At 48.4% G+C, this 10,280-nt stretch overlaps 2 protein-coding genes across 12 annotated transcripts in view; both read left to right on the top strand.

The window, feature by feature from the left end:
- Positions 1-4,322, top strand: part of mgaa (MAX dimerization protein MGA a) — a 39,967-nt gene extending 35,645 nt beyond the window's left edge. For all 5 annotated transcript variants that reach the window (XM_042213429.1, XM_005947479.3, XM_042213431.1 and 2 more), the window contains 3 exons: positions 1,709-1,858; positions 1,940-2,047; positions 2,599-4,322. In XM_042213429.1, the coding sequence (XP_042069363.1) occupies positions 1,709-1,858; positions 1,940-2,047; positions 2,599-3,254 (914 nt within the window). In that variant the 3' untranslated portion in view covers positions 3,255-4,322. The remainder of the gene's footprint in view (positions 1-1,708; positions 1,859-1,939; positions 2,048-2,598) is intronic.
- Positions 4,323-4,458: 136 nt separating this feature from the next.
- Positions 4,459-10,280, top strand: part of mapkbp1 (mitogen-activated protein kinase binding protein 1) — a 32,793-nt gene continuing 26,971 nt past the window's right edge. For 2 of the 7 annotated variants that reach the window (XM_042213435.1, XM_005947484.3), the window contains exons 1-2: positions 4,459-5,264; positions 7,062-7,153. In XM_042213435.1, the coding sequence (XP_042069369.1) occupies positions 5,151-5,264; positions 7,062-7,153 (206 nt within the window). In that variant the 5' untranslated portion in view covers positions 4,459-5,150. The other 5 variants (XM_042213432.1, XM_042213436.1, XM_042213433.1 and 2 more) reach the window with 4 other exon arrangements.

A 10,280-nucleotide genomic window follows, 5' to 3' on the forward strand; every position in this document is an offset into this window, starting at 1 on the left:
ATGCGTAGCCCCTTTTACGACACCCAGTGATCTCACATTACTTCATCCAGCTGTACTAATCGTCAACAGCAGGTGTGTTCGGAGAACCGGATTAGCGAGCTCACGGTTAGCGCGATGATTTGATCTTGGATGTGTCATTTGATCTTGGATGTAGTAAGCGACGTACGAAGAACGGGCCCCAGATGTCGCTCCTGTCATTGTGATTGGTTTGTGGAAAAAGCTTCTATTTTTATATTTTTAAATAGTAACGTAATTTAGTAAACAGTGTTTTTATCTTGTTTCACGTTTAAACGCCGAACGTGGTGCGTTAAAAAAACAACGTGAGATTTTACGGATCTGAAGTGTAACCTACATAAACGCTGAGCGTTCGTCCTCAACAAACCGACTGGAAAACAACGAGCTGCTGACACGAAGCGACGAGTAAGAAACAGTTTGTGGGTTCGTCCGTTGTCAGGAGAACGGTTTATTGTCCAGCCGCGCTCGTACACGTGTCAGGATGTCAGGCGGGCAGTTTGAGCTGGGACGACATCAGCGCTCAGCTGCGTGTCTGACGTAAAACGCTATTTTATGATTTCATTGCATATTCAGTACAAGTGTGCGATTTAAGCTATAAGCACGCTGCCAAATGCAGTGATGTGATTGGTCAGATCTGTTTATCTGAAACATCAGAAAAATCGAGCTTGGTTCGTATTTTCCGCACTATAAGGCGCATTGAGACAAACCGCTGTTGCCTTGAGTGTGTAGAGACTGTAGAGACACTTCTACCTGCTGTGAATGTGACTGTAAAGTGCTTTGTGGTCTTTAGGGACTAAGTAAAGCGCTATACAAATACAGACCATCTACCATTTGTTCTCTGTCCAATAACCCACTGTTCAGTTTTGTCCTCTACCTGCGGCCATCGTGCCGTGTTCCCTCAGAAACTCCTCTTGTTCTAGGTCATCTTCTTGCTTCCTCCACTTGCACACCATCGACTCAATAATGCCGAATTGTCTCGCAGCTGCTCTATTTTCATTTTCTACTCTGATTGCTCGGAGTTTAAAATCTGCTTCGTAAGCGTGTCTCTTCGCTGGTGCCATTTTGAAGTCGTTGTACACACACAACAGGGTAATGTTGAGTTGAAGCACAGTACGTATTACTCTGCAAGGCTCCTGGCAACGGTAACCGTAACGCTCTGAGAAGTGGCACTACATTTTTATTTATTTATTTTGACAGATTTTTGAGCATCGTGTAGCCATAAAATCGGTTCGAGGTCAGTAAGCACAAACCAAAACTCATACATAAGGTGCACTGTCGATTTTTGTGAAGATTCAAGGCTTTTACCTACGCCTTATAGTGCGGTAAATACGGTACCATAAATTCGTCCTGCGAACGGCTGCATTAAGAAAAGGTGAGTCTCACCCGGGGGTGCTGACTCCATGTAAACAGGGTGGCTGCTGTCGGCTGATCTATTCAATAGAATAGAATAGAATATCCTTTATTGTCGTTGTACATGTACAACAAAATTATGGGTGCTGCACGCGGCTGTGCAGGAGCAGACAAGAGGAAAGCCCCCAGTGGAGAGTCTGTGTGAGTGACCCGAGTGATGAGGTCACCGTCACAACAAAGCATTGAAGCAAAGACTCGACAGATCGTTGCAGATTAAAACTAATTAGTTTGTTTTTTAAGTTTTCAGATTAAACTTCCTGTTTTCCTTCACCTGTTCGCCCAGGTAATCCTCCAGGTGACCCGTCGTCCTTTCAGAGTCTCGTTCCAGCTGATCTTCTCTCTGTGGTTGGGGCACCGTTACCCAGGCAACCAGTCCTGACCCTGAATGCTGTGAGAGCGGGTTCAATGGTGCTGCAGCCGGCGCCGTCTCCAGGTACTGACACGTGGAGCCTGAACGCTCTCTGGTTGGCTGTGCTTTTATTTAGAAACTCAGATGTTTCTGTTTTGTGTGTAGGCTTGGCCTCAGTCACCCTAAACATTCCCACTCTGACCAGTCAGCAGATCCATCTCACCCCACTGCTCTGCCCACCGGCCAGGCCTCTCGCCGTCACCAACCTGACAGGTAACCAACACTCTCCTCCTCGGTTTTATTTGTCCTCGAGGCCAAACAAACATTCTTGGATATCATTTATACAGCAGGTGCGTCTAATGAGCGGTTGTGCAGGCGCCGCCTGTTCGTATCTGTGAAAGACGGCGTGAAGAGAAGTTCAGTCACCCAGGTTTTAAACACGAGTGTGAAAAATTCACCTTGAATCACTCAGCAACGGCGCTAAGAGGACGATAGCGGCGACCTGTCCAACAGCTCTGATCTTGCCGTGACGACGCGTACAGTCCGCAAAGCTTCGCTCCGAATATCTCATAACAGGAAGCAGGACAGCTTACCGTGAACCGCTGCCCTTTGCGCCTAGCTCACACTTTTTTCTCTCTCTCAGCTCCACCCACATTCACACAGCATTGGTAAGCTCCTCCTCCTTCCGGGTCGGACTCATTAGCATCTATCAGATGGACAAATTAAACCAAAAAAACCCTCCGAGAAATACAAAAACATTGTTATTGTAACGGCATATGATTGGTTGTTTGGCCGATCAGCTGATCATCTGTTTACTCTTCCAGGCTCCAGCCTGAGCGGGGTGCTGAAACTCATTCAGACCAACACACAACAGCAGGCTCCGCCTCCAACCCATCAGCTGCTCCCTGGTCTTCCGGCTCCTTCTCTAGAGGTCTGCGATGCATCATCTAAGTCCTCAGATCGAATCATACACCAGGACCAGACTCCACCCCTCAGTGAGGTCACACCTGCATCCTGGTCGTATTGCGGCTCTGACAGCCAAACAGAGGAGAGAGAGGCGAAGCCTGAGAGCAGGGGCGAGAACAAGAGCCTGCCGTCGCTCCTCGATGAGTTTGTCTTCCTTAATCAGCAGGTGGAAAAAAACCAGGACGCTGCAGCGGTGGATGGAGCTGACGAGGAAGGACACACCCACAGCCCCTGGATGCTGCAGCTGGACTCAGACTCTGACACAGATGGGGTTGGGCCTAACCTCAATACAGAAACGATGTTGACCACTTCAGGCAGTCCTAAAGGAGGCGTGCTGGCCCCGCCCCCTCTGCTGCAGATGAAGGTGGGCGGAGCCAAAGTGGCAAGCCCAGGCAACAGGGAAAGAGAGGGCACAGTGGCAGGGGGAGAAGAGGGGCAAGGGCACAGGGGCGTGGCCTGGAGGCCGATGCCGAGGCTGGTTCCTCTGGGATTAAGAGGAAACGCCCCCAGCTGACATCACACGCAGAAATAACGATGTCACAGCAGCTGCACCTTCCTGGTTGGGTCCTGATGGGAGTCGGCACATTGGGAGGAAAAAAAGAAAAGCATAGACTGATTGTGGCGCTTCCATGGTAACAATCAGTTATCGTTTGTGGATTACTAAGGATCAATATTCAGGTATTGATTGGTTTGGAACAGGGCGACGGTGTCCTGGTTTTCCGACGCGCTGACCGGAAAAAACGCAGACGCTGCTTCTGAAAAATATGGAAGTGCCTTAAACCTGCGTTCTACCTGACAGCCACCAGGGGGCAACACTGCAGTTCTGTCCTATAGAAGTCTGCAGCACGCCGCTGCTCTGACCTCTGACCTCTGTACACGCTTCATGCTGAGTTCATGTATCTCAATCATGTCTTTCAAAATGGAGGATCAGCTGTGGTGTTTTGTTGATTGCTCATTGGCTAATGACTCGTCAGTCACTGTGTTATCCAGTGAGTGAGCGGTTTCATGGTCTGACCCGCCCCTCTTCCTCGCAGCCAAGATACTGGGGATTTCAGTTTTTAAAAATGTCTGTTGAACCTGTCACATCTGTCTTTGAAAGAGTTACTGTAGCATCCTGTTTTCAGTGGCTGCATTCAGAGAAACTTGATGGCGTGCTGAGGAAGAAGTGCTGTCCCCACAGAATGTTCTGATGTTGCGTTCAAATGTCTTCCTGTTTGTATCGGCGCCAGGTGAGCCGAGAGACGCCTTCACAGGTTGCAAGTTCATGTCTGAGAGTGGCGTCCACGTCACAAAGAGAGCGCATTCGGGCTACTCGCCTCCAAACGTTCATACTTTATTCTGAAGGTCCAGCTATTGTTTCCTGCTTTTATTTTTTTATTTACAGGAACTTTGTGAAAGCTGTCAGTGTCTCACCATGGTGGAATGTTTCAGTTTCTTCATGTTTTGCAGGAAAAACACAGTCATCACAGGGAACTCACCTGGACTCACCTTTTCTTTTTCTTAATGACTTTTTCTACATGTTTACCTCAGCTGTCCTAACAGCTGGAAGGAAAACAGGTACCAATAAAAGTTAAATATTTGAGTCTGCATCCTACTTTTATTCAACAAAAGGTTCCCCGGTGTGTTTGATGAGTTTCTCACCTGAAACTTTCAAGTTAAAGCTGAGTTTTCTGATTCAGAGTACCTGAACACATCATCCAGCAAACGAGGAAAAATAAATAATCAGTAAAAAAAAAGTTTCTATCCAGATGAGTTGTTTTGAGTTTCTGATTTAAAGTGTTTGATTTATTTTGGCTCACCATCGATTTTTATGGCGTCATTACAGGTAAGTTATGGCTAATATAGAAAAAAAGAAGCTGCGGTTAGTGTCCGGTGCCGCTGAGAGGCGCTTATGCTCTGCGCTAACAGTGAAGACGCGTCATCAGACTTCTGACACGCGACACCGGACGATGACTGTCAAAGTAAAAGCATCGCATCTTAAGAAAAAAACAACTTTCGGAAGAAAAATCTTGTTTCATGTCAATAAAAGTGATCAGTAAATCTTGCTTTTGAGGCATTGCTGTGTTAAATCCGAAGTAATGTCCAAGCTAAAGGAGCTAATGATAACAGCTGTGATTGGACTGTAGCGTCTAAATTATTTGAGAGAACGTGTTTATTTTGAAAGGTGTGACCGGAAGTGCGGGTGTCGCGTGCGGCATTGACACTAACGGATCGCCGCTCAGATCAGTCCGGTCCCGGTCGTCCCGTTTCCTCGCTGCGGGGGAGGACTACGATGCGGAACGGCGGCCCGGAACAGCGCAGAACCGAACCAGGACCGTGCTCACGGAACACCCGGTCCGGCCCGGCTCTGAAGGCATGGCGGCGCAGAGCAGCCGCTGAGAGCCGCAGCTAGCCGGCGGCTAACGGCGCGATGGCCGCGGACGGAACGATCCGCAGCCGCATCAGGAGCCTGCTGCGCTCCCCGTCCATCAAACTGCGGCGGAGCGGCACCGGCGCGCGGCACAGGCGCGAGCTCAGCGACAAGGTGCGCGCGACTGACACACACACGGAACCTATTGTGTTTCTGCTGCAGTCTGGTGGTTTTATTGTTTAATTGTTTCTAACTGATAAATAGAGCTTATTCTAACTGACATTAGCTGTCGTCTGTTTTTATTGAATTTTTTAAAATTGATTGTTTAAAATTCAACATTTTTATTTTCTCATCATTGCTGTTATCGGTGCAAAACACACACCTGAACTGGTCTGTGTGGAAAATAAGGACCCTCCCTGATGACCTTTCCTCTGATGGTCCTCATAAAGACCTTTGACTGGTCCTCATTTTGTTCTCAGATGCCAAACACTGTGCTAAACAGGCTCTCTGTTTCTGCAGATATCCTCACTTTGTTCTCACTGTATGGAGCAGTCTTTGGTTCAAAGTGCCTCCTCCTCCTCCTCCTTTGTAAATATGGTCCTTGCTGTCTGAAAGCATTTTTGTGCACCAAACCATCCTGAATCAAAAGATTTGTGCTGTAGACTTGTGCGGACGCTCGCATTGTGAGAACCTGTCTGTCCCGTCCAGCTGGTCTATCACCTGCGGGCCCCTTCATCTATTAGCAGCTTCACTTCCCACAATCCTTTGTGTGCCTGCTGATTTACTGGGACACGCCCCACCTGTTCTGGTCATGTTGTGGGAACGCATACTTGTTCACACAACTGCATTGTGGGGACTTTGCCGTTTGTCCCCATTGAAATGGAGAGCAGAGACTCAGCAGTGAGGCTGTTTGTGCTCCTTGGAGACGATCTTTGTTATGGGGACATTGCAGCCCAGTTTGGGCTTCACATTAGAATCATGTCGTGTTAATGCAGTGGTGTCCAGGCTGAGCTCAGCGGCCCTTTCAGAGGCTTATTAGTGTCAGCAGTAAAGTTTACTGGATGGATACACGCACATCCATGGCGTTTAATGGAAGACTAAAAGTTTCTGAGCACAGGCAGGAGTGAGAAGCAGTTGTAGATAAACTGAAATTACACATTAAAACAATATGAGCTCAAACCGAAAGACCGTGGCACCTTTGAGCCACTCGGATGCGAGCCTTTCCTGTCGGCAAGCTCGTCACGTCTCTGACGACTGACGCAGCGTCTCACTGTTCCTGAGTAGTTTCTCCTGAATCGCCATTCAGAGGCAAAGAAAATCACTTGCTACTTGCCCGGCGAGCGGCCTCCTGCAGACTCGCCTGATGATTCATCCTCGTGGTTTCTTTTAATCTGATTGGACGGTTTGGAGGAAAGCGTTCGTGCTGAGCTGAGAGGGCCAAAAACTGTGAAATCATGAATAGTTTGGTGCAGGGGGAGGGGAGTCATGTGAGGAGGACACACACACTCACTCACTCACTCTCTCTCTCTCTCTCTCTCTCTCTCTCTCTCTCTCTCTCTCTCTCTCTCTGTGCTGTTAGTTTAGCATCTGGCCGCTCAGCAGTCAGACTGAGCAGCAGGACATTTTCTGGCAGCATGGAGGCAGAAGTAAGTGTGTGTGTTTGAGAGAGAGAGAGAGACTCGGTCTCTGTGCGTTGACGCTGGCGCTCCTCTCTGACCTCTGACCTGCTTAATTTCAGTCTGTCAGTGATCTGATCAATAATCTGATCACTGAAGGCTCTCTGCAGAGCAGTGCTGCTTTTGTTGTGAACAGAAACAGCTTTGTGTGTGTCCCAAAGCATCATGTGAGCTGTAGTGTTTAAATCAGCAGGTGGGGCCTGCCGCTCGCGGCGCTGTCACTCCTGTGAAAGAAAGATCAACACGAACACATTCGCAGGAGTTAACCTGTCACGTTCTGGCCTTTGCCCTTCAGGTGACCTTGGAGAAGGTTCTGGGAATCACAGCACCGGGGAACCGAGCGCTGGCCTGTGACCCCCGGAGTGGACTGGTGGCGTATCCAGCAGGGTGAGAGAGCACTGAGGACTAATGGGAAAACGGTGACTTTAGTTATGCCAAATTTGGGTTTTTTTCTGTCATAGCTGATGATGATGAAATGATATGATGATGGTAGTCATGGCGATGGCTGACCTGACGAAGATGAGGTCATATACAATAGAAAAGAATAGAATAGTGCTTTAAGCCCTCGGAGAGGTCCCCTCAGGAAAACGGTTCACGTGTGTTTGTTTTTTTTACCGGGTTGATGTCGTCCATCCTCCACCCCTCCTGCCTCTCCTCCACGTCTCTCCGAGTTGTACAGTTGGCTGTCTCGAGGTACAAAGGAAGAGGCTCCTGCTCCTGAGGAGGAGGAGGAGCCAGCCTGATCAGGCTGTTAGGCTGTTCCTCCAGCTGGTGTTACTGGTGTGTTTCAAATGACTCCTTCATAATAAATACAAGCATCACACTGCTTATTCTTATTGCGTATTTATGAACGTTTATCAAACATGATGTAAAAATCTACATTTGAAAATATTCAGTCAGCCATCAAAAACAAATGTGACTGAAAATAACACGACAGCTGAGAAAAGCAGATGCACTTCGTTTCCGTTGTTCCTGCTCCAGGTGCAGGAGTCACGTTTATGAGTGACGGATGGTGCTGCCTCCGCCTCCTGGCCCCGGATAAACGGAAGAAGATGGATGTTATTATCTATCTGTCTTACTCAGGAAGCCTACAGTGGCTGAGTCTCAGGGACAGATATCACTCCAAGCTAAACTCCTTCAGCTCATTTTTGTAGCACGATTTTATTTCATAAACATATTTATTCACGAAGATTAAGGATGCAGGAATTCCCGTGATTTAAACACAGGCGCAAACACTGAAGCCTAGACCGGAGTCATTTTCCAAAATTCATCAACAGTGCTGCACGCCACCAACAGCTCCACATTTAGTACCTGCCTGCAGCTCCACAGGACTCCGCCCAGCAGCACCTGTCATAAACTCTTCATGTTCTGTGTCATGATTTACTTTTCCTGCCACATGTGCCACAAACCACCTCGGCTGCTTACGATCACATATTATCTAATGTCAGTCAGCTCAGGTGAGCCGTGGCGCATCTATGCAGCCTTATGTTGCATATCACTGTGACAGGTGGAAGAAGAAGTATTTTTCACAATAAAGTTCCTCTTAAGTTCCTCTTAACGATTAAATTCAAATTCACCCCAAATTACTAAAATGCTGATATTTCAATAAGAGCATCGATTCTAGAACGTAAATATCTGACATCGTCCATGATGTTCAGCAGCATGAGTCCAGCTTCTCCAGCCCGGACTCCTGTTTGGATGTACTGCCCTGCGGTGCAGCAGTGCTGCCGCCCAGACTGGATGTCCTGGTCTCTGTGAGGCAGCTGCCAATCCAGGTCACCGGGCAGGGTCCAGGAGGAGGATCCTGACTGTGCTGCTTTCTTATCGAGGTGAAACAGGTGGAGGATAGCATCCTCGACTCCAACATTTGCCCGATAGCCAAATTCTTGGGGTGGGCATGCTTAACCTGCGCCCCGAGGACGATCCACTGCACAGGAAGTGTGTGATAACAGGAAGAGGCCTGATGCTGCAGCATCAGCTAGGCTCTGAGTCGTTACCACGGTGTGAGCAGACACACAGAAGAAACAGTCAGTTTGAGATGATCCAGATGATCCTCAGGTGAAACGATCCACTAGCGCAGTGAGGTCATTAACACACGTTTAACAGCTGCTGAGACACGAACAGACTAAAGGAGGCGGTCAGTGTGAGGGGAGAGCTCTGAAAACACTTTTATCATCATCATTATTGCTTGTTGTTATAGATGGCAGATCTTAGAAGCAGACACAGCGTTCACACTGAAACGAGCTCACATGTTTATCTGCACTCAGTAAACTGCAGTAAGGTTAACGTGTTCATCCAGTTCCTTCTCAGGGGGGTGGAGCCTATCTCAGAAACAACAGTCTCAGCATGTGATTGGATAGTGGGAAGTCTCATCTCAATCTGTGACTTAGCCGATGACATGCACACTAACTCATTTTAGGATTTAGATGTATGTCTGAAACCACGATCAGAAGGCCTCGGCAGACGGCGATGAGCCTGTACAAGTGGGTGGAGCTGAGCAGCGGCGACGCCGTGTGAAACAAAACAGAGACGCATTTTAGTCACAAAAGAACCCAGAAAAACTTCCTTTATGAGAACAATCACAGGTCAGAGGTCACGGTGCTCTGTGAGTCGGTGTCCAGAGGAATGATGGGAATGTCACCGGGGGTCTGGGAAGGCGTCCAGTTTCCAGGATTTTATGCTGTGCAATCAGCCGCAGGCACGGGAGGAGGGGTTGCTGATTGGTCCATTTGTGTGGAGCTGCGCTTTCAGGTCACGGCTGACGAAGCGCCGTTTAAACACAGTGACAGGAAGTGGGTCAGTGCAGCGGCGGCGTGAATATGGGTTAATGTGAGGGAGTGCATGAAGGCCGGCGGCACTACAGAAGAAGAACACGCAGTTTGATTCTCTGCATCCACAGTACTGCGTTACTGCAGCTTGTACTGCGTTACTCCAGCTTGTACTGTGTTACTGCAGAATGTACTGCGTTACTGCAGAATGTACTGCGTTACTGCAGAATGTACTGCGTTACTGCAGAATGTACTGCGTTACTGCAGAATGTACTGCTTTACTGCAGAATGTACTGCTTTACTGCAGAATGTACTGCGTTACTGCAGAATGTACTGCGTTACTGCAGCTTGTACTGCGTTACTGCAGAATGTACTGCGTTACTGCAGAATGTACTGCATTACTGCTCGCCCACGTACGTCTACTGATTAAACCCAGTTGCTTGGTGCTGTGTGTGGGCGTAGCCACGCTGCCACGGCTAACAGCTACACAGCTAACGAGTACACAAAGGCTAAAAAATGTCCATCAGCATCTCCCGCGAACCTCCTACATGTTTCCATGACGATAAACTAAATAAACGCTCTCTGCCGCATCAAGTGCTGCCACCATCAGGCCACACTGAGAACTGCAGCAGCTTCACTGAGGTTTAACTGTCTTTATGTCCTCCTCTATCTGTGAAGGAGGCGCAGTCGACTCTGTGTGTGTGTGTGTGTGTGTGTGTGTGTGTGTGTGTGTGTGTGTGTGTGTG

This window comes from Haplochromis burtoni, unplaced genomic scaffold, assembly GCF_018398535.1.
Source record: "Haplochromis burtoni strain Fernald_Lab_line unplaced genomic scaffold, NCSU_Asbu1 Contig_442, whole genome shotgun sequence".
NCBI classification, from domain to species: Eukaryota; Metazoa; Chordata; class Actinopteri; order Cichliformes; family Cichlidae; genus Haplochromis; species Haplochromis burtoni.